Source organism: Haliotis rubra, unplaced genomic scaffold, assembly GCF_003918875.1.
Source record: "Haliotis rubra isolate DU_JTF1 unplaced genomic scaffold, ASM391887v1 Scf1006, whole genome shotgun sequence".
In the NCBI taxonomy this organism is placed as follows: Eukaryota; Metazoa; Mollusca; class Gastropoda; order Lepetellida; family Haliotidae; genus Haliotis; species Haliotis rubra.
In genome coordinates, this window is record NW_025764900.1 from 45,593 (window position 1) to 70,769 (window position 25,177).

Below are 25,177 nucleotides of genomic sequence, written 5' to 3' on the forward strand. Positions count from 1 at the left end.
TGGACTGTTTAACAAGCCCGATGATGCACATCTAGACTGTTTAACAAGCTTGATGATGCACATCTAGACTGTTTAACAAGCCTGATGATGCACATCTGGACTGTTTAACAAGCCCGATGATGCACATCTGGACTGTTTAACAAGCCTGATGTTTTTTGGCAAAGTAAAAACATTTGCTGATAAAACATAAAAGTTTCCCAGAAATTGTGTACCACTTAAAAACAAGTGTTTTTGAAACAAAAAGATTTCACACTTACCAAAACCCAAGAACGGTGACATTTTTGAAGTTGGGTAGATAGGAATATGCTGGCTTCAGCTGTAATGAAAGTGGTCAGAGTATGAGCCAACCTTCACCTTGTACCCATTGGTGAGCAAAGACAGAAATGGTCAAACAATAGAAATTGCAGTCACTATAATTTCTATAAACTTCAGAGTTTCTGCAATGTGAACACTGTTCTCTTTGAGTAGAAGACATGTTGTTTTCACTATGAAAGAGTGAGACATTTCCATGTGTAAGCCCAGCAAAAACATATTTGTCATGGTCAGGGATAACTGGTGGAAAACTAAGAGAGAAGGAAGTGACGTGACACCTCTTGTCTTGATACCAGGAGTGACACGACACCTTAGTTCTTGTTGCCAGGAGTGACACGACACCTTAGTTCTTGATACCAGGTGTGACATGACACCTTAGTTCTTGATACCAGGAGTGACATGACACCTTAGTTCTTGATACCAGGAGTGACATGACACCCCATTGCCTAATACCCGATATCAATTTTATACCTTAATATGACACTTATACATGTCTTACCCAATGTCCACATTTACAGATTTTTGATAACCTTTATTTATGAACATCATAGATTCTGTACACATATAAATCAAATGACACAGTAACATGTATCTCCAAACTCACAGTTCGTTCCATCGCAGACTTCACAGTGATGTAGTAGCTTGAGGCTGGATTGTACAGATCGTTTCGCCAAGGCATGTCAATACGAACAGTGTCGTTGTACTTGTATATCACTGGAACAGTTAAGGGGATAAACTTCAATTGCTCAAAAATTATACTTCAAGTCATGACCATGAATAGAAAATGGGTTCCTTGTAAGGATGGGAAAGCCACAGTAACTTGGTGCACCTAGTGGCTGCACTAGTTGTATGATCCCCAGGGAGTTGAGATTGAAAATGCGATGAGCCGTTGAGACTGACATCCAATGATCGACGGAAAAACAAAGCGCTTTGTGCATGCATGTACATGGGATGGACTATATAATCATAGATTCTCAGTCCCAGCAATGAGTGAAGAATGGACGGCACTATTTCTTTAAATCTTTCACGTATCCCTCAACATAATGGAAACGGTTTAATTTTTCTGGAGCATAGTGAACACTTTATTTCAAGAAATCACAGCTGTGTATAATACACGTCATAACAAATATTGATGTTAATATTTTGCTTTCATGTTGTTTTTTGCCTTGTGTGCACACAATCCTCAAGAAATGATGGTTATAAGAACATTTTTGAGACAACAACTGGGATCGAGGGTGCAAAAAACAAAAAATGTTTCCCATACTGAGGGTTGTTGAATGTACCAGTACTGTACATCTACTTAATCTGAACAGAATACTGGCGGTTGTTGAATGTACCAGTACTGTACATCTATATCTGGAACAGAATACTGGCCGGTTGTTGAATGTACCAGTACTGTACATCTACTTATCTGAACAGAATACTGGCGGTTGTTGAATGTACCAGTACTGTACATCTACTTAATACTGAACAGAATACTGACGGTTGTTGAATGTACCAGTACTGTACATCTACTTAATACTGAACAGAATACTGAGGGTTGTTGAATGTACCAGTACTGTACATCTACTTAATACTGAACAGAATACTGAGGGTTGTTGAATGTACCAGTACTGTACATCTACTTAATACTGAACAGAATAATGAGGGTTGTTGAATGTCCCAGTACTGTACATCTAATATGGAACAGAATACTGAGGGTAGTTGAATGTACGGTACCAGTACTGTACATCTACTTAACACTGAACAGAATAAAGAGGGTTGTTGAATGTACCAGTACTGTACATCTACTTAATACTGAACAGAATACAGGTGGTTGTTGAATGTACCAGTACTGTACATCTACATAATACTGAACAGAATACTGAGGGTTGTTGAATGTACCAGTACTGTACATCTAATATGGAACAGAATACTCACGGTTGTTGAATGTTCCAGCACTGGGTGCCGTTCCACTAACCGATCTTAGCCCTACCCCAATCGTAAACCCCTAAAATCCCAATCTTAGCGTGACGTTACGATCGGCATACCGTTCCACTAACCAATCTTACCCAAGTCAATCGTAAAGTTAAGATTCAAAGTCTAAGTTGCTCATGACCAACTTAGGATAGCTAAAATCAATCGTACAGAAACCAAAATGGTGGCTTTCCTATTCTGTGTGCAAAATAAGAGCGAGCATTTCACCGTGGCGTCCCCTAAAGTCCCCATGAAATGAATTTGTATATTTCTGTGATGTAAACAAACACTGCACTGAAGCCTTACAAATGTCAGGCCAGTCTGACCACCGTCGTCATGGGAACACAACCCGGCCGTATCGGGTATAACACATTTGTACAACAATATTGCAGCGTCATGGTTAAGAATAACGACAGCCGTGAAGTGAACAATGTTCTGAAGCAAAAAAAAAAATATGTTTGATTTCACTGCGCATATTTGGTGGGGGATTCTAAAGGCAGGCCGCGTTATTCAAGACCACTGACAGATTCTACATACGTTATAGCCTCGTCACGCCTTGTTTATTCTGATTGACAAGGTTAAGGCACATATTAAAAGCTCTGACACAATTGACATTTTTAAAGTCCAGACTTAAAACCTGTTCTCTGTATATTACTTATAATCTCGGCTGTAAATATTCTCAAGTAAATTATCTGTACATAGCTTTCAGCATGCCCAAGGATGTGGAATAGGCACTATAAATATGCATTTATTATTATTATATTATGCTTGATACCCAGCGTTCTACGCACTTGCACCTGAAACCAAGGTGCTCACTACCCTAATATTTTGCTCTAGGTTTTTCTCCACGTTTACACTTGGTTGGAAAAATACCCATGAAGGCCCGAGGTTAGAATATTGAACTTCAATAACCCATGCTTGTCGTAGAAGAGGCCACTAACGGGATCGAGGTGGTCAGACTTCGCTGACTTGGTTGACACATGTCTTCGGTTCCCATTTCGCGAGATCGATGCTCATGCTGTTGATCATTGGATTGTCTGGTCAGACTTCGATTATTTATAGCTAAGATACATAGCGTTCACTAACATGAGCGCTCATGTTAGTGAAGCGCTATGCATCTTAGCTAGATTATTTACAGACCCCGCCATATAGCTGGACTATTGCTGAGTCTTGGCGTAAATCTAAACTCGCCTTAGTAAACTACTTTCTATCATTTGCCAGACTATGTAAAGGGGAGATAACTTCGTGCCTCGTGATTCCTCTATCTCATACGAAAGAGTCTCGATCTAAGCTTGGATCGGATCGTAAGATTGGGACCGCTAAGATCGCCCTAAAGATCGGGTTAGTGGAACGGGTGTAACTTTTAGCTAAGGCGATTGTAAAATTGGCGTAACTTGCTAAGATTGATCTTAGATAAGATCGGTTAGTGGAACGGCACCCTGTACATCTACTTAATATGGAACAGAATACTGAGGGTTGTTGAATGTTCCAGTACTGTACATCTACTTAATATGGAACAGAATACTGAGGGTTGTTGTACTGTACAACAGAATATTGGGGGTTGTGGTACTGTAAAACAGAATACTGAGGGTTGTTGAATGTTCCAATACTGTATATCTACTTAATACTGAACAGAATACTGAGGGTTGTTGTACTGTACAACAGAATATTGGGGGTTGTGGTACTGTAAAACAGAATACTGATGGTTGTTGAATGTTCCAGTACTGTATATCTACTTAATACTGAACAGAATACTGAGGGTTGTTGTACTGTACAACAGAATATTGGGGGTTGTGGTACTGTAAAACAGAATACTGATGGTTGTTGAATGTTCCAGTACTGTATATCTACTTAATACTGAACAGAATACTGAGGGTTGTTGTACTGTACTAACCGAATACTGAGGGTTGTTGTACTGTACTTGTAACAGAATACTGGGGGTTGTTGTACTGTACAACAGAATACTGAGGGTTGTTGTACTGTACAACAGAATACTGGGGGTTGTTGTACTGTACTTGTAACAGAATACTGGGGGTTGTTGTACTGTACAACAGAATACTGGGGGTTGTTGTATTGTACAACAGAATACTGGGGTTGTTGTACTGTACTTGTAACAGAATACTGGGGGTTGTTGTACTGTACAACAGAATACTGAGGGTTGTACTGTACAACAGAATACTGGGGGTTGTTGTATTGTACTTGTAACAGAATACTGGGGGTTGTTGTACTGTACTTGTAACAGAATACTGGGGTTGTTGTACTGTACTTGTAACAGAATACTGGGGTTTGTTGTACTGTACAACAGAATACTGGGGGTTGTTGTACTGTACTTGTAACAGAATACTGTGGGTTGTTGTACTGTACTTGTAACAGAATACTGGGGGTTGTTGTACTGTAAATTTGTAACAGAATACTGGGGTTGTACTGTACAACAGAATACTGGGGTTGTTGTACTGTACTTGTAACAGAATACTGAGGGTTGTTGTACTGTACAACAGAATACTGGGGGTTGTTGTACTGTACTTGTAACAGAATACTGGGGTTGTTGTACTGTACTTGTAACAGAATACTGGGGTTGTTGTACTGTACAACAGAATACTGGGGTTGTTGTACTGTACTTGTAACAGAATACTGGGGTTGTTGTACTGTACTTGTAACAGAATACTGAGGGTTGTACTGTACTTGTAACAGAATACTGGGGTTGTACTGTACAACAGAATACTGGGGTTGTTGTACTGTACAACAGAATACTGGGGGTTGTTGTACTGTACTTGTAACAGAATACTGGGGTTGTTGTACTGTACTTGTAACAGAATACTGAGGGTTGTTGTACTGTACAACAGAATACTGGGGTTGTACTGTACAACAGAATACTGGGGGTTGTTGTACTGTACTTGTAACAGAATACTGGGGGTTGTTGTACTGTACTTGTAACAGAATACTGGGGTTGTTGTACTGTACTTGTAACAGAATACTGGGGGTTGTTGTACTGTACAACAGAATACTGAGGGTTGTACTGTACAACAGAATACTGGGGGTTGTTGTACTGTACAACAGAATACTGAGGGTTGTTGTACTGTACAACAGAATACTGAGGGTTGTTGTACTGTACAACAGAATACTGAGGGTTGTTGTACTGTACAACAGAATACTGAGGGTTGTACTGTACCTGCAGGCTGGCCTGAACAGGAGGAGAAGTCATAGCTGAGCCTCCTCCTGACTACGGCAGTGTTGTTGATGAGGGCATAGTTGATGGTAGATTGTGTACAGTTTAGGTACATCTGTACACAAGAGCTGATGGATGGCATCATGCTGTAGAAACAAAAAAAAAACACATTTGATCCTGGCAATTGTGTAGCTTTGTTTGCAAATAAAGAAGTCGAATTTTAGGATTATTACAGGGATTCCATCAAAGTAATTTTGGCACATCGTCTTTCATATATATACCTGTCACACCCTATACACATACACACAGCTGTTACCTCGTCCTCGATAATGTCCAGGGTATACATTCCCATAACTCTCCACTATACCCTGGATGCATCTACGGCTCGGCCCGATGATTTTATTTATCCCTTTGCTGGCTCCCCATTCTCACAGTAGCCAATCAGATAAGCCACCGTTACAACCGAACATGCCAGTGTCAACAAAGATAGCGGTCGAAGCCACGAAAGGTTGTTCGCAGTGACACTCAGATTTTGGGGGAAAACATACAGACAAATTGACAGGTGTGAAACCTTAAAAAAATATATACAAGAACTCCTTCTACCCCTTTCAGAGTACCTCTGAAACAATATATTATGGTTTGCCAAGTTTATTCGGTTAGATAATTTAAAAAGCGAAAGTGAGTTGTGATTGGTACCCTCCACTTCCCAGTGTAGACACCTGATTGGATAAAAAGTCAACCAAGGGAGGTAATAATATCATCGGTCCAAGCCGTAAATGCACCCAGGGTATAGTGGAGAGTTATTGGAATGTATACCCTGGAGATTATCGAGGATGCTGTTACCTGCACTGGTCAATCATTAGTTGACTGGGCATACAGGCGGTGGAGCTGACTGCGTACACAGCCAGCAAGTAGGAGTCGTTGCAAAGTGGCTTCACGGTGTAGTTGTCCGATGCAGACACTGAAAAAGGTAATACACCTCATCACACTTGTGTCCAGTAGTATCAAACATACTTAGTGCATATATACATACATAAATACATTACAGGGCTTGATTTAGTGCTTCGTTACTTGCACTGGTGCAACCCAATATTACAAAGTGCAACTTAAGTTATTCGGTTACTTGCAAGTCAGTTTTTGAGAAATAAATCAACAATAATTCTAACATTACAAGCATAATTATGTCAGCTAATTTTTTTTCTGAACTTTGAATAATTCAATAGCATATTTCTTTTATTATATATCACGATAAATGCAGTTTTTATCTTAACATTAACATTCCATAAATCAAGCCCTGCATTATACATGTATATACAGCAGATACCCTGGTAGGAGTCTCTGGTCAAATGCAGTTCACTTGTTCTCTATGAATCTGTATGCATTTCAGTCATCATTATCAACTCCCTGGGGAGTATCCCACACAAGCAGCCTATGGGCTCTAGAGGGTTTTTACACCCACCAAACATATCAGGAACTCATAATCGACTGGGAGAACAATGCCGCATTTGAACTAAGCAACATATCCATGGTGGCACAACACATTTTGACAGTTGTGTTTAGTGTCTGGTCAATACCTGGTCATCTGTCCTCAAGTGAGTGGGGGTGCGGTGGGGTAGCCTAGTGGTTAAAGTGTTCGCTCGTCACGCCGAAGACCCGTGTTCGATTCCCCACATGGGCAAAATGTGTGAACAACATTTGTGGTGTTCCCTGCCATGATATTGCTTGAATATTGCAAAAAGCGGCGTAAAACCAAACTCACTCACTCACTCAAGTGAGTGTTTCCTTTTGAGTGTCTGGGCTGAATGTACTGGACACCAGTAGAGTGATCCCGTCACAAGGACACACTCTCTCGTCTTTGGGTAATAGAGGCCCATGTACACAATATTCCCATACTTGACAGAATAAGGGGCCCCCTAGCTGTACACACATCAATGAATTGCCACTGATTCCAAAACTTTTGATTGGCTAGCCAAACAATGGGGCCAGAACCACTAACAGATAATGGTTTCCTGACTGGGTGATGGCTTGTTCTGTTCTGCACTGAAACATTCACAGATTTTGTACTGTTGTCTTCAGTTTTTGTGCAATTTAAAAAGCAGTTTGTGGACTTACTGTCATATTTATGCATAAAAATTGTCTTTAATATGGTCCTTTTTGTCAACTCATTTACTCACTTTTATTTGGCATGAGCTGAAAGGTGGTAAAATGCCCAAGTGCACTAAAAACGATACCCCCTTGCCAGTGGGCATATCCTGACAATGAAGATCGATCTGTGACATCTAATTAATACACCAGTGATGAAAAGGCTGCCCAACTATTTCATGGTTACCATGGAGACAGTGTATGTATAAGTTGTGAAGATGTCCAGCAGGGTCAGACACAGCTGTTTGAGAAAGATGGGGTGCTCCATCGTTTTCACAAGAGTTTCAATGGTCATTTAATACACTTTCAGGACACCCTGCGCACCTGTGTCCAGTGTACATCTCTCTCCTCCCTACCACTATGATGAGAACAGTTACTTCTTTAGATGCAAGCAACTCAATCTAGTTGAATTGTTGAATTAGAAGCTTACCTGAACAGTTACTCAAGGTGAAGGTACTGCCAGACATCGTCAAGTAGGGGATGAGCATACCATGTATCTCGTCAAGGGAACAACGCACCCCTTCCATTTGGGACGCTTGTGTTGCACAGGCAAGTCCAGATTTGTAAAAGCTGAAGACAAAATACACAGGGAATAAAATATGGGAATGAGCGAGTGATGTTATGGGTCAGCTGTACGAGTGAACGAGTGAGTGAGTGAGTGAGTGAGTGAGTGAGTGAGTGAGTGAGTGAGTGAGTGAGTGAGTGAGTGGGTTAATGTTGCCCTGAACAGAATTCTACTTGTATCATTGCCTGTCATGTCTTGAGGGAGAAGATTTTGAAGTGATGCACCACTTTGGTGAAACCCATGACAAACTTGGAAAGTGGCCTAACTAATAGTCAAACCCACAATAGGTGATCAAGTGTGAGTTGTATGGATGAGTGAGTCATTGACTGGGTGAGTTGTATGGTGAGTGAGTCTATGGCTTGGTGAGTTGTATTGTTGAGCAAGTCAATGTTTGTGTGAGTTGAATGGGTCTGTGAGTCAATGTTTGTGTGAGTTGTATGGTGAGTGAGTCAATGACTGGGTGAGTTGTATGGGTGAGTGAGTCAATGTTTGTGTGAGTTGTATGGGTGAGTGTATGGGCCAGTCAACGGGAAGGTGTCAGCTGCATGGTTGATTGTGTGCGAGTCACCTGTAAAACCATTACATCCCAACATCCACTGGCTACTAATACATAATTCAAGCTTTCTATGGAAGTCTGATGAGATTATGCACAATTCTTCATAAGCTCTGTCAGAGAATAAACCATGGAATATAGTATAGGAAGCAATATAGCATAGTAATTGAGCCATAGCACATGCTGGGGTCTTCTTTCACTAGGCTCTGATGTGCAAAGTCTAAATGTTTAAAAAAATATATGGATGGAATAGAATTTGCCATGGACAAGGGCTTCCATATTTCATCCATTTTGTTAATCAGGACCTAGATTTTCAAAGCTCTCTTAGTGTTAAGATCATCGTAAGTGCCATACATTAACATTAACTTATAATTATCTGAGCGCTAAGAGAGCTTCGAAAATCTAGGCCCAGGAATATATCAAACATGTCTTATAGACTGATGGCAGCAGATTACTCATCATGTGTTTCTATGTTGACAGATTCCAACATCTCTATATGAAGCTATATATTACAGCAGTCTAAGTTAACTTAGGCTCACTATTATTCGTTACACTGCTACTTTGAGTGTAACAAAACCTAGAAGGTTGTGTCTACTAGGGTTTGTTAGACTCAGTATGAGGCAGTGTAACGAATAATATTGAGCTTAGACTGTATATTACAGAGAAGAGACTACATGCATTATAGACAGATTCTTCACACTGTATGCAGGAGTTTTTCCTCGACTCAAAAACATGGGTGCCCTGGAGAACCCCAATCATTAGTCTTAGGGTCCTTTGACTGACTGACTGAGTTTGGTTTTACGTCGCTTTTAGCAATATTCCAGCAACATCACGGCGGGGGACACCAGAAATGGGCTTCACACATTGTGCCCATGTGGGGATTCAAACCCAGGTCTTCGGCGTGACGAGCCAACGCTTTAACCATTAGGCTACCCCACCGCCCCTAGGGTCCTTTGAAGGAACAGAGTAGAGAACTGTGTTTGATAATATCTTAGAGAATGTAATGATTAATTGATCATAAGGACTGATGGATGAAATGATGCATGTTAACTGCTCTGAAAGAGGCAGCCAACACCTAGCAGAGTCATAGATGTGTTGTCGGTACAGTGAATAATATTGTGCATCCTTCTGGACGCAGTGAATTTTTTTTCAGCCTCTATTCTCTACATTTGTGCATACAAGACCCACATTTGTGATGCACATAAAACCCTGGTGTGTCTATTCTTCAAGTTTATCATCTGTGAATTGTAGTTTACCTGCACTTGTCAGCATCTGACACAGTACTGTTCATCATCATGAAAGGCTGGAAGCAGGTCTGTATCACCTTCACCAACACCTGGGACTTGCTGAGTAGACTGGAGCAAGCGTTGCTGCCTGTCAAACACACAATAGCAGTCAAATCTAAATAATGTGTATATTTGTATCATAGAGCTCAGGTCACAAATCAGATGAAGCAATGTTGGGAGTGTAGAGTCCTTGGATGGGTGACCGTGTTTGGCAGCTTGACTCCTGAGAGTTTCTAGGACTTCAGTCCTGCCCCACAATGAAGCACATGTGATACATGTGGTCTTACCTAAGGCAAGTGAGCTTGTTAAAAACTGCCTCTGTTCACCCACAGAAAAAAAAATAGGTACCCGGTGGGATAAGTCATGTGACTATAACCTTCTAGCACCTCACAGGCAGCTTGGGTTATCTGGGATAAACTTTGTGATGTGCCATTGAGTTGGATACTAGGCGCCATAGAAATCTATTATCATTAATCATTATTATCCTACATTACTCCTTACTGCATTTACTGCTTCTTATTGACAGAAACATATATAGCTGTTCCAATGTGACAGGAGGTGATGTAGTCTTGTATAATCACCTTACTACTTGTCACCATATTGAACAGCCTGTAAATATAGAGCTGATACAACATTTTTTATTTCTACTGTTTGCGTGTCATTAGTATTTTTTACTCATTTGTTAAAAACAGAACATATTTATGTAGTAGTGTGTAAAGCAGTGGCTCCACAACCATTAGTATTGCCTGCTACAGCTTCTCATGGTGTTTGACCCCTGAAGATCCGGGTTAGAACTGATCTTCAGTAACCCATCGTTAAAGGCGACTAAAGGGAGGGATCACTGACTTGGTTGACACTGATGCATTGCATCCCATTTCGTAGATGTCATGTTGTTGATCACGGGATTGTCTGTTGTTGATCAGGGATTGTCTGTCAGACCAATTCAAGCAATTTTACAACAATAAAAATACACACTGCCTCTGACCTAGTCTTTAATTTGTGAAAACAATATTGTGACCACTTGACCAACACTTATATATAGCTGCAGAACATACAATGTGAGTAAATATTTAGATGAAGTATCTACAGTGCAGTTTTTAAGTGAAGTATCTCATTGTTATCCAGAGTCCATACAAACTCATAAGTGGGTGGATAATAATATATGGACATTTGTAGAGCCGCAGTATAGTAGTAACTCCACACCTCAAGGGCATGCTCTTTGGCGCAACAGCAAAATATGTACACTATATACAGGAAGAAGTTTTATAAGATTTAGTTGTGCTTGAACAAGAATGTTTTGAGTCTTGATTTAAAGATGGAGATTGAAGGAGACGACTTGACATGGAGAGGTAGTGAGTTCAGGAGGGAAGCTGAGTGAACGCTGAAAGATCTGCCGCCAAAAGATTGCAACTTTGGGACACTGAGAAGTCCTTTGGATGTGAGGAGTGGGTGGGTGGTGAAGTGGGTGGGTGGAGGAGGAGTGAGTGGGTGGGGTGAGGGAGGGAGGGAGGTGGTTGGGTGTGGGTGAGTGAGTGGAGTGAGTGAGTGAGGGCTGGTGGGTGGGCTGGGAGTGAGTGAGTGAGAGAGTGAGTGAGCGAGGGTTGGTGGGTGAGTGGGTGAGTGAGTGCATGGGAGAGTGGGTAGGTGGGTGAGGAGGGTGGGGGGATGAGTGAGGGCTGGTGGGTGAGAGTGAGTGAGTGAGTGAGTGAGCTAAATAATACAGGAATAAAGCCTGAAATGTTGCAGGCTATAGAAGTGTACAGAAGGTTACATGGTGCTGAAAACCGAGACACACAATCTGGGCAACCCTGGGATTCAAACCCACAATCATGCTCTGTCACTCAGACACCTATTCCCCAACAATGGAGACTGCACAGATTCAAATCATCTCATCCTTCAAACTTGAACACAATTATGCATTATATTTACCATCAAATTCGCAGGTAGGCTTATTGTTTATCTGTACAACAGATCTTTGCTCATCAAAGTTTGTATACTAACTGTTCCATGCCAAATGATTTATTTTAGAAAAGGTGCATCTGTTTTAGCATTTGCTTACGATTATAAACAAATCTATTAGTTTTGTTGTTACATTTAATGATGTAAAACTCTAGTGGTGATAATATCAGATGTCTGTACACATTCATCTCCACTTATAGGTCCGACTCCTATTTCTCGGGTTTCCTATTCTCGGATAAATATGTTTTCTGCGAAATCGCCGATGCATGGCATTTGGCGGTTGTTTACATCATCGACTGGTAACTAAGAAGTGGACCAAGTCGGTGAATGATCAAAATCTTGCAGTGTCACGAATATTGGGGAGTGTACACCAACTTGGACATATCATTACGTTTTCCCGCCCTTTACAGCAGGATGACTCTTACATACACTCTATAACGTTAATTCCTGGTAATACCGCGAGAATAGGAGAAGCCTCATTTCGTCAATGGCGGATGGCATTGTTTATCACCGGGTTCACGAGTGGTAATTCACCTGATGGATCTGGCAGCTGATAGATGTAGATGTTAGAGGAGAAGGCCCTTCATTTAATAACAAAAAGCATTCATAATGATAAGAATTGTTTGTGTTATTTCTTCAGCCGATATCCGTAAGTACCCACGAGGAAAGGAAACGCCTTCCTACCTTCATTTGGACGGTGACACTTGGAGAAGTTATAACCTGTCCGTTGTTGGATAACCTGGGAACTGTTGATGACTGCAAGGCCATAGATCCTGGAGGCTGGACACTTGACAAGCAGTTGTACACATGACACCGAGCCATTCAGCAACCTAGAGCAGGCAGATTGGAACAGGGTATCACACAAATGACATTCACAAATATCTTAAGCTGAGAACTTCAGAAACTGATCTATTGACCATGCATTGGTGCATTGGGGTTCAAAATACTTGAGGTGAATTCATGTTGGAAGCTGTTAGCCTCGAAGTTTCAATTATCGATTTCAGGCAAGTCATAATGGATAATACGTCTTTTATTGCATCAATAGGTTAAAGTGAGTGCATATGCCCCAATATATATAATATAGGCCAAAATACTGTCGAAAAGGTGTGACATTGTGCCTTTAACTTCCAGGTGTATGAGGGCTGCCTCATTATATGGATGAGTGAGTGAGTTCAGTTTTATGCCATTTGTGGAAATATTCCAGCAATATTAAAGTGTAACATATGTTATATTTGGGATTACATTTTCAAAGGCATTACAGAGATAAAGCGATTGACTGGTGTAAATGGCAGCCATGTTGGGAATGATTGTCACTGTCTAATCCAGCACCCTGTTTAAATCGGCATTTACTTTCGGTCCCGGGTTGCTGGTTTAGACAGGTTTCATTGTATTAACTTCAAAAACATAAATCTGCATGAGGAAGAAGTCCACCACTTACATGCATGGATCCAGAGGAGAACCTGGTGGAAAACATATGGACTGTGCTGAATACATAGCCAGCAGGCGGGGGTCCTCACACAGGGCTTCGCATGCTGAAGTTGCCCATGGGAGCCACAGACACAAACAAATAATCATCCAGTAGCCACATTGTGTCTGTAGGCAGGTCTACACAGGCGGAGGTTTCACTACATTTTGTATTACCAAACAACAACTTTCATTGTGTTCAATTCTGTGAATACCACTGTTCATCATAGTCATAATCTTGTATTTTGAAACAATTTCATTGCCATTGAAGATCCGGGTAGAATTGGTCTTCAGCAACCCAGCTTGCCACAAAGGCTTACACTATGCATGCTTGTCGCAAGAGGCTAACTAACGGGATCGGTGGTCAAGCCATGCTGACTTGGTTGACATCGCCATCGGTTCCTTAACTGCGCAGATCGATGCTCATACTGTTGATCACTGGATTGTCTAGTCCAGACTCGATTATTTACAGACCGCCATATAGCTGGAATATTGCTGAGTGCGGGCGTAAAACTAAACTCACTCACTCACTCCAATTCCATTGCTACAACAATTCACCATCCAAGGACCATTCCAATGCAGAGAAAATTCAGTATTCAATTTGAGTAGACAGAAGCAGATAGGGAGTAGACAAGAGGAAATGATTAGACTAAGAGTAGATTGAGCAGATAGGAGAAGATGAGCAGACAATGAGTAGATTGAGCAGATAGGAGTAGATGATGAGCAGACAATGAGTAGATTGAGCAGATAGGAGTAGATGATGAGCAGACAAGAGGAGATGATAAGATTATGACCAGGCCATAAGTAGGCATGATTACCCAGTAAACATAAACGCATGATGAGCAGACTATTTGTACACCATGCTGAGTCAGAATAAATCATCGACCATAGCAGGCCATCAGTGGCTCCCTGTATTAGTCCAGACCTAAGTTATATCCAATAAACCAGTGAAGCAGTCGTGACACATGCGTAGACATAGTGAGAGAGTGAGTTTAGTTTTACCGCCGACTCAGCAATATTCCAGCTATATGGCTTAAAGTCAGTAAATAATCGGGTCTGGACCAGACAATCCAGTGATTAACAGCATGAGCATCGATCTGCGCAATTAGGAATCGATGACATGTTTCAACCAAGCCAGAGAGCCTGACCACCCGATCCTGTAAGTCAGCCTCTGCAACAAGCATGGGTTACTGAAGGTTCATTCTAACCCGGAACTTCAAGGGTCAGGTGTAGACATAGAATAAACATGATGAGACCATCAGCATACAATGAGTTCACAAGAGTACCCTTGACATTGGCTGTAGTCAGGGACTGACATGTTTGAAACGGACCTCACTAAGCTGAAGTATGAGTTTATCTGGGCAGAAAGTTCCATAAATGAACAGTTATAGTGGCTCTTCCGGAAATTCCTTCCCTTGCACACGCAACTGATGCAGCATACAGCCTGCAATAGTGAAAAACACAGATGTTACCTACATTTGCTGGTCTGATTCACAAAAGCTGGGAAACCTATGCATTAAATATGTTTCTGTTTGAGTAAATTTGAACATTATTACCAGACAGGTCTTTTATTACAGGAGTGAGGAGGCAATCGGGGGACTTTGTTAAAGAATCAGACATGCAAGAAGGAGAGGAGTGCCCAGTTAATGGAAGGATCAGACATGTGGGAGGAGTGCCCACTTAGTGGGAGGATCAGACATGTGGGAGGAGTGCCCACGTTAGTGGGAGGATCAGACATGTGGGAGGAGTGCCCACTTAGTGGGAGGATCAGACATGAGGGAGGAGTGCCCACTTAGTGGGAGGATCAGACATGTGGGAGGAGTGCCCACTTAGTGGGAGGATCAGAGACATGAGGGGAGGTGCGCCCACTTAGTGGGAGGAGGAGGGAGGATCAGACATGTTGGAAGGAGTGCCCAGTTAATGGAAGGATCAGACATGTGGGAGGAGTGAACACTTAGTAGGAGGATCAGACATATGGGAAGAAGCCCAGTTAGTGGGAGGATCAGACATGTGGGAGGAGTGGAACACCAGTGGGAGGAGTCAAACATGTGGAGGAGGAACACCAGTGGGAGGACTGATCAGACATATGGGAGGAGTGCAGAGTTAGTGGAAGGATCAGACATGTGGAGAAGTGCTTAGCAGGAGGAGGACATGTGGGAGGAGTGAACACTTGAGTGGGAGGATCATAAGTGGGAGGAATGCCCACTTGAGTGGGAGGACCAGACATGTGGGAGGAGTCCATACTTAGTGGGAGGACCAGACATATGGGAGGACCAGCTAGTGGGAGGAGTGGAGACATGGCACGGAGGAGTGCCCCACTTGCAGTGGGAGGATCAGACATGTGGAGGAAGACCCAACTCCGTGAGGAGGACATGTGGGAGGAGTGCCCACAGTGGAGGACCAGACATGGGTGGAGCACCCACTGGGGAGGACCAGACATGTGGGAGGAGTGCCCACTGAGTGGGAGGGATCAGACATGTGGGAGGAGACACTTAGTGGGAGGATCAGACATGTGGGAAGAGGCCAACCAGTGGAGGACAGACATGTGGGAGCACGCACACTTGAGTGGGAGGATCAGACATGGAGGAGTGCACCAACATGGAGGAGGAGGACCGCCCACGGACATGTGGAGGAGTGAACACCCAGTGGGAGGATCGAACACATGTGGAGAGGGAGCCCAGAACACTTAGTGGGAGGACCAGACTGGTGGGAGGGAACACTTGGTGGGAGGATCAGACACATGGAAGGAGTGAACACCAGTGGGAGGATCAGACATGTGGGAGGAGTGGAAGGACCAGACATGTGGGAGGAGTGCCAAGGTAGTGGAGATCAAGACATGTGTGGGAGGAGTGCGAGGGTGCAGTGGGAGGATCAAACGTGGGAGGAGTGAGCACTTAGTAGGAGGATCAAACATGTGGGAGGAGGAACACTTAGTGGGAGGATCCAGGCGTGGGAGGAGTGCCCACAGTAGGAGGATCAGACATGTGGGAGAAGTGAACACTTGGTAGTGGGAGGACCAGACACATGGGGAGGAGTGCAGACCAGTGGGAGGATCAGACATGTGGAAGGGCCCAGTGCTTGGGAGGACCAGACATGTTGGAGAGAATGGAGCACTTGGTGGGAGGATCATAGGTGGGAGGAGTGCACTTGGTGGGACCAGACATATGGAGGAGTGCCCAAGCTAGTGGGAGGACCAGACATGTGGGAGGAAGCAAAAGCTGGTGGGAGGCCCAGACATGTGTGGAGTGACCCAGACAGTGGAGGAGTCAGACATGGTAGGAGGACCCAGACATGTGGAGGAAGACCCCCTGGGAGGACCCCTTTTTAGGAGTGCCCGCGTTGAGTAGAGAGGATCAGATCACATGGGTGGGAGCAGACACGGAGGAGGATCAGACATGTGGGATGAGTGCCCACTTGAGTGGAGGACCAGACATGTGTGGGAGGAGCTAATACTTGATGGGAGGATCCAGACATGTGGGAAGAGGCCAACAGTGGGAGGACTGTGAGACATGTGGAAAGTAAGCGCACAGTGGAGGACATGTGACATGTGGGAGGAGTGCACAACCCAGTGGGAGGATCAGACATGTTGGAGGCGCACACACTTAGTTGGAGGACCAGACATGTAGGAGGACACACTTCCAGTAGGAGGATCAGACATGTGGAGGAGACACCAGTGGGAGGACCAGACATGGAGGAGGGGCACTTAGTGGAGGACAACATGTGGGACTTAGGAGGCCAGACATGTGGGAGGACCAGACATGGAGGCACACCATGGGAGACGCACACATAGTGGAGGAGATCACACAGTGGAGGACACATGGACAGTGGAGGATCCAGACATGGAGGGAGGAGGCACACCCAGTGGAGGACCAGACATGTAGGAGGAAGGCGCACACAGTGGAGGACCAGACATGTGGAGGAGGCACGACTTGAGTGGGAGGAGGACCAGACATGTGGAGGAGGGCAGTGGAGTGGAGGAGTGACAGTGGACCAGTGGAGGACACACTTATGGAGGACCAGACATGTGGAGGAGCACACACACAGTGGGGAGGACCAGACATGTAGGAGGAGGGCACACTTAGTGGGAGGATCAGACATGTAGGAGGAGGAGCACACTTAGTGGGAGGACCAGACATGTGGAGGAGAGGCACACTTAGTGGGAGGACCAGACATGTAGGGAGGAGGCACACTTAGTGGAGGATCAGACATGTAGGAGGGAGCACACTGAGTGGGAGGATCAGACATGTGGAGGAGGAGCCACACTTAGTGGAGGATCAGACATGTGGAAGAGGGCCAACTTAGTGTGGAGGACCAGACATGTGGAGGAGAGACACCAGTGGGAGGACCAGACATGTGGAGGAGGAAGCCAACTTAGTAGGAGGATCAGACATGTGGAGGAGTGGAACACTTAGTGGGGAGGACCCAGGACATGTGGGAGGAGTGACAGTAGGTGGGAGGATCAGAACATGGAGGAGGACTTGAGTGGGAGGATCCAGGTGGGAGGGAGGATTGAACACTTAGTGGGAGGACTCAGACATGTGGAAGGAGTGAACACTTAGTGGGGAGGATCCAGACATGTGGGAGGAGTGGAAGGATCAGACATGTGGGAGGAGTGCCAAAGGTAGGTGGAGGATCCAGACATGTGGGAGGAGTGCCCAGTTAGTGGGAGGATCAAACGTGGGAGGAGTGAGCACTTAGTAGTGGAGGGATCAAACATGTGGAGGAGTGAACACTTAGTGGGAGGGATCAGACGTGGGAGGAGTGCCCAGTTAGTGGGAGGATCAGGCGGTGGGAGAAGTGAACACTTGGTGGGAGGATCAGACATATGGGGGAGGAGTGCAGAGTTAGTGGGAGGATCAGACATGTGGAAGGAGGGAGGGCCCAGTTAGCAGGAGGATCAGACATGTTGGAGGAGTGAACACTTGAGTGGGAGGATCACGCATAAGTGGGAGGAGTGCCCACTTAGTGGGAGGATCAGACATATGGGAGGAGTGCCAAGCCAGTGGGAGGATCAGACATGTGGGAGGAGTGCCAAGCTAGTGGGAGGATCAGACATGTGGGAGGAGTGCCCAGAGTGGGAGGATCCAGACATGTGGGAGGAGAGACCCACCTGGGAGGATCAGACCCCTCTTTTGGAGGAGTGCCCACTTAGTGGGAGGATCAGACATGTGGGTGGAGCACCCACTGGGGAGGATCAGACATGTGGGAGAGTGCCCACTTGAGTGGGGAGGATCAGACATGTGGGAGGAGCTAATACTTAGTGGGAGGATCAGACATGTGGGAAGAGAGGGCCAACTTAGTGGGAGGATCAGACATGTGGGAGTAAGCGCACACTTAGTGGGAGGATCAGACATGTGGGAGGAGTGCCAACTTAGTGGGAGGATCAGACATGTTGGAGGAGGCGCACACTTAGTTGGAGGATCAGACATGTAGGAGGAGCGCACACTTGAGTGGGAGGATCAGACATGTAGGAAGAGCATACTTGAGTGGGAGGATCAGACATGTGGAGGAGGGCACACTTAGTGGGAGGATCAGACATGTGGGAGGAGTGCCAACTTAGTGGGAGGATCAGACATGTGGGAGGAGCGCACACTTAGTGGGAGAGATCAGACATGTAGGAGGGGCGCACACTTAGTGGGAGAGATCAGACATGTAGGAGGAGCGCACACTTAGTGGAGGATCAGACATGTAGGAGGAGCGCATACTTGAGTGGAGGATCAGACATGTAGGAGGAGCACACACTTAGTGGGAGGATCAGACATGTAGGAGGAGCGCATACTTAGTGGGAGGATCAGACATGTGGAGGAGGGGCACACTTAGTTGGAGGATCAGACATGTGGAGGAGGGCACACTTAGTGGGAGGATCAGACATGTAGGAGGAGGCGCATGCTTAGTGGGAGGATCAGACATGTAGGGAGGAGGGGCACACTTAGTGGGAGGATCAGACATGTCGAGGAGGGCACACTTAGTGGGAGGATCAGACATGTGGAGGAGGGCACACTTAGTGGGAGGATCAGACATGTAGGAGGAGCGCATACTTAGTGGGAGGATCAGACATGTAGGAGGAGGGCACACTTAGTGGGAGGATCAGACATGTAGGAGGAGGGGCACACTTAGTTGGAGGATCAGACATGTAGGAGGAGCGCACACACTTAGTGGGAGGATCAGACATGTAGGAGGAGCGCATACTTGAGTGAAAAGGATCAGACATGTGGAGGAGGGCATACTTAGTGGGAGGATCAGACATGTGGAGGAGGGCATACTTAGTGGAGGATCAGACATGTAGGAGGAGGGCACACTTAGTGGGAGGATCAGACATGTGGAGGAGGGCACACTTAGTTGGAGGATCAGACATGTAGGAGGAGGCACACACTTAGTGGGAGGATCAGACATGTAGGAGGAGCGCATACTTAGTGGAGGATCAGACATGTAGGAGGAGGGCACACTTAGTGGGAGGATCAGACATGTGGAGGAGGGCATACTTAGTGGGAGGATCAGACATGTGGAGGAGGGCATACTTAGTGGAGGATCAGACATGTAGGAGGAGGGCACACTTAGTGGGAGGATCAGACATGTGGAGGAGGGCACACTTAGTTGGAGGATCAGACATGTAGGAGGAGCGCATACTTAGTGGAGGATCAGACATGTAGGAGGAGCGCATACTTAGTGGAGGATCAGACATGTAGGAGGAGGGCACACTTAGTGGGAGGATCAGACATGTGGAGGAGGGCATACTTAGTGGGAGGATCAGCCATGTGGGAGGAAAGTTCTCCGTTACACATACCTGCACACACCAGAAGAGTTGAAATTCGTTGCGTTCAATGCCATGGTGAAAGTTAGGCAGTTGGTAACCACATCAACTAAACCTGAATATTCCACCAAGGGGACGCAGGCTTTCACTGTATCATTTCCACCTGTAATCAGTAAAGTATGTACACATCTTGAATATTTTCTTGCATAATGCTGCTTGTGTAACTAATTATAAAGCCTACTCTGTGAAAAAGTTGATAATCATTCGATCTAAACCTGTGATCCCACACCTCTGAAACTTCATGGAGAGTTGGATAAGGGGAGAGAAAGGAAACTTCTCCTGAAAAGCCACCCCAAACCAACCCCTTCTAACTGGACATTACCCAAGATCTAAAGCCTAATACCTATTGTGTTTCCTACTTCTACTTTTCCCCCAACCCAGCCTACACTAATATACGGAACCTAGCACCCCTCTACATAAAACCTAACATTCCACTCTGTAAACGGGGAGGGAATGATCCTGAAGCAGGACCTCGGGACAGAGATATTCCCTGATGTTGCTCAGATGATGGAAAGCTAGACACTGAATCCAGAGAGCCAGATCATTCATATAGCTCTAGAATGACCTCTGACATGGGTCAAAGTTCATCTACTGATGACGGACGTCTCCGCCATTCAGAGGCTACCCAACATATATTTAGCCCAACCACGTGGCCTACCCATTGTATCTAGCACTAAGATGAACGGTTACCTAGTCAAGAAGTTGTCTGTTAGTAGAGCAAGTGAAACATTGAGCTACAAGACTATCTGGTAGACAGTTATTCTATATGTGGTACGTAGTGTTTGAATATCCCGTTATGAAGCCCTGCCCCCTGCTTACTCTACAATTTAACCAAGTTTTCCTACACACTTCCTGGGGAGGTGAACACAACAGTCATGTATGTTACCTAGTTTGTTAATTTCAATGGTAAGGAGTAGGGAAGCAGGGAATTAAAGTCAGCTATCAGTCACACTGCTGAAACACTTTTTATAAGGAAAGCTGACTAAACAAATACAGGTCAATATTAACATTGTCAAAACTAAGCCTAACTATTCCACATTTCATAGTTAAACAAAGAAGCAAAGTTTTATTTACTTGACATTCTTGACTCGCACTGGAATCCTGTGTATCCATCGTTACAGTAACAGTAGATCATGTCACCACTCCGCATACAACTTCCTCCATTGTAACATGGGCGAGAGCATGAACCTGGAAGCAGACAGTTTAGATACCTAGCATTGGAATCTGTGTGGACATTGGTTCTTAATAACAGCATATCGACACCTCTGATTGCTCAAATGATGATGCCATGACAGTGGGATATTAGTCTCAATTTGCTGATTTTGTTCATCATCATCATCATCATCATCATCATCATCATCATATAACTTTGACGGAACACATTTTTTTTCACACATACATGGGTACAGCTGTTAAGGGTTTGCAGGTGAGGGGAAATGGGGTTTAACCTCGTACTTAAGAATATTTAACTCATATGACATCCATGTGTGTGTATATGCAGCTGCTTGTACTAGTGTAGACTTAAGCTGTTTTATGGTGCTAGCTCACTGAGATACCATGCCGCAGTTAAGCATGAATACCTCACTCAGACACATTATACTAACTCTGAGCGGACCAGTCCTTCTTGTACCCATTAATTTAAAAGCGCCAGGCAGGAACCAACAAGTACCATATTTTAATGATTTTTGGTATGACGCAGCTGGGGATCGAACCCACAATATTCCGCTCTCCGGGTGGACGCTCTAACCACTACACCACGGAGACAGTCCCAAAGGGTTTGGAACCTAAATGGAGAGTTCCATAGATATCAGATCCCATGTCAAATTGAAATATGTCACCAGCATTTACGTTTCTTGTCAAATGGATCACTATCACAAACACTGTAGACATTAACATATATAAAAGTATCTGATACGTCATCGTTAACATAAACAGATATACAGCATACTTACTGTTGGTTGAATGGGAGCTGTGCTGACAACGGTAGCCATAGTAACCTTGGTGACACATACATCTGTTGTTGGCACAGTAACCATTGTTACACTCAGTATTGTACGTGCAGTAGCCAGTAGAATCTGAAAATATTCCAGTTCCCTCATGAGTACATGTACATTATATTTGTCTTTAGCAACACGAATATGTAAGAACTGGAAAGGTGGACACAACAGCTTTGTATGTTACACACTCAGGGAGGTGGACACAACACCCATGTATCCCAAACTTACTGGAAGGTGGACACAAGTCATATATGTTACACTTACTGGGAGGTGAACACAAAAGTCAGCTATGTTAACGCTTACTGGGAGGTGAACACAACAGTCATGTATGTTACACTTACTGGGAGGTGGACACAACAGTCATGTATGTTACACTTACTGGGAGGTGGACACAACAGCCATGTATGTTACACTTACTGGGAGGTGGACACAACAGCTATGTATGTTACACTTACTGGGAGGAGGACACAACAGCCATGTATGTTACACTTACTGGGAGGTGGACACAACAGCCATGTATGTTACACTTACTGGGAGGAGGACACATCAGCTATGTATGTTAAACTCTAGGGAGGTGGATACAACAGCTATATATGTTACACTTACTGGGAGGAGGACACAACAGCCATGTATGTTACACTAACTGGGATGTGGACAAAATAGTCATGTATGTTACACTTACTGGGAGGTGGACACAACAGTCACGCATGTTACACTTACTGGGAAGGTGGATACAACAGCCATGTATGTTACACTTACTAGGAGAAGGACACATGAGCCGTGTATGTTACACATACTGGGAGGTGGACACAACAGTCATGTATGTTACACTGTAGGGAGGAGTACACAACAGTCATGTATGTTACATTTACTGGGAGGTGGACACAACAGTCATGTATGTTACACTCTAGGGAGAAGGACACATACAGTAGAGAGGTGGATACAACAGTCATGTATGTTACACTCTAGAGAGGTGGATACAACAGCCATGTATGTTACGCTCTAGGGAGGTGGACACAACAGCCATGTATGTTACACTTACTGGGAGGTGGACACAACAGCCATGTATGTTACACTTACTGGGAGGTGGACACAACAGCCATGTATGTTACACTTACTGTGAGGTGGACACAACAGTCATGTATGTTACACTTACTGGGGGGTGGACACAACAGTCATGTATGTTACACTTACTGGGGGGGTGAACACAACAGCCATGTATGTTACACTTACTCGGAGATGGACACAACACCCATGTATGTTACACTCTCAGGGAGGTGGACACAGCCATGTACGTTACACTTACTGTGATAGTAGACAGGTTGTTGACAAGTGTGACCACATCCATTAGAGCAGCACTTCTCTACTCCAGTACAGTTTGCATCAGATGTGCAGGCCTCCACACAGATGCCCATCATTGTGCTGTTCCTCGGTGGGCACATACCTGTCTTGTCTGCAATGGTATATATCGATGAACTTCTTACCTATGAAAGCTTATGATATTCAGATATGGCATTTACATCTCTTCCATCACTCAAATTGTGACTACTCTTCAATCATATACATCCAGAATCATACTTAATCATTTCACACATTATGATCAGCAATCTCTTATCAGTTTTCATTTCACATAGTATACAGTTCACTTTTCCAAACAAAACTTCAAGAATATTTACTGATGTTTGGCATCCATGTCTCGCACATGTATCCTGTATAACTTGGAGGACACATGCAGGAGCTAGAGTTTCCCATACGGTAGCAGGATCCCCCATTGTAGCAAGTCATGTTTTGACAAGGATCTGAAAAAATAATGTGTAAGATACCTAAATGGACTCAACGGCCATATATGTTACACTTATAAACTGGGAGGTGGACTCAACAGCCATACATGTTACACTTACTGTGAGGTAGGCACAACAGCCATGTATGTTACACTTCATGGAGAGGGGGACACAACAGCCATACATGTTACACTTACTGGGAGGTGGACACAACAGCCAAATATGCTACACTTACTTGGAGGTGGACACAACAGCCATATATGTTACACTTACTGGGAGGTGGGCACAACAGCCATGTATGTTACACTTACTGGGAGGTGGACACAACAGCCATGTATGTTACACTTACTGGGAGGTGAACACAACAGCCATGCATGTTACAATTACTGGGAGGTAGGACACAACAGTCATGTATGTTACACTTACTGGGAGGTGGACACAACAGTCATGCATGTTACACTTACTGGGAGGTGGACACAACAGTCATGTATGTTACACTTACTGGGAGGTGGACACAACAGCCATGTATGTTACACTTACTGCTGGGGAGGTGGACACAACAGCCATGTATGTTACACTTACTGGGAGGTGGACACAACAGTCATACATGTTACACTTACTGGGAGGTGGACACAACAGCCATATATATTACACTTACTGGGAGGTGGACACAACAGTCATGTATGTTACACTTACTGGGAGGTGGACACAACAGTCATGTATGTTACACTTACTGGGAGGTGGACACAACAGTCATGTATGTTACACTTACTGGGAGGTGGACACAACAGTCATGTATGTTACACTTACTGGGAGGTGGACACAACAGTCATGTATGTTACACTTACTGGGAGGTGGACACAACAGCCATGTATGTTACACTTACTGGGAGGTGGACACAACAGTCATGTATGTTACACTTACTGGGAGGTGGACACAACAGTCATGTATGTTACACTTACTGGGAGGTGGACACAACAGTCATGTATGTTACACTTACTGGGAGGTGGACACAACAGTCATGCATGTTACACTTACTGGGAGGTGGACACAACAGTCATGTATGTTACACTTACTGGGAGGTGGACACAACAGTCATGTATGTTACACTTACTGGGAGGTGGACACAACAGTCATACATGTTACACTTACTGGGAGGTGGGTACAACAGCCATGTATGTTACA

The 25,177-nt window shown here is 44.4% G+C and overlaps 2 protein-coding genes across 2 annotated transcripts in view; both read right to left on the reverse strand.

Moving 5' to 3' along the window:
- Positions 1-240: 240 nt before the first annotated feature.
- Positions 241-13,456, reverse strand: LOC124267756. Its single transcript, XM_046702749.1, has 8 exons — positions 13,378-13,456; positions 12,624-12,769; positions 9,951-10,068; positions 8,007-8,146; positions 6,278-6,395; positions 5,438-5,580; positions 917-1,026; positions 241-316 (listed from the first exon to the last, which is right to left on the reverse strand). The coding sequence occupies exons 1-8, from the start codon at positions 13,431-13,433 to the stop codon at positions 254-256; spliced, it is 894 nt and encodes a 297-aa protein (XP_046558705.1). The 5' UTR covers positions 13,434-13,456; the 3' UTR covers positions 241-253.
- A 1,300-nt stretch (positions 13,457-14,756) lies between these two features.
- Positions 14,757-25,177, reverse strand: part of LOC124267818 (sushi, nidogen and EGF-like domain-containing protein 1) — a 30,118-nt gene continuing 19,697 nt past the window's right edge. The window contains exons 9-14 of the mRNA XM_046702818.1: positions 23,888-24,010; positions 23,518-23,664; positions 22,167-22,289; positions 21,289-21,402; positions 20,188-20,317; positions 14,757-14,847 (exon numbers count right to left, since the gene is read on the reverse strand). Of these exons, the coding sequence (XP_046558774.1) occupies positions 14,757-14,847; positions 20,188-20,317; positions 21,289-21,402; positions 22,167-22,289; positions 23,518-23,664; positions 23,888-24,010 (728 nt within the window). The remainder of the gene's footprint in view (positions 14,848-20,187; positions 20,318-21,288; positions 21,403-22,166; positions 22,290-23,517; positions 23,665-23,887; positions 24,011-25,177) is intronic.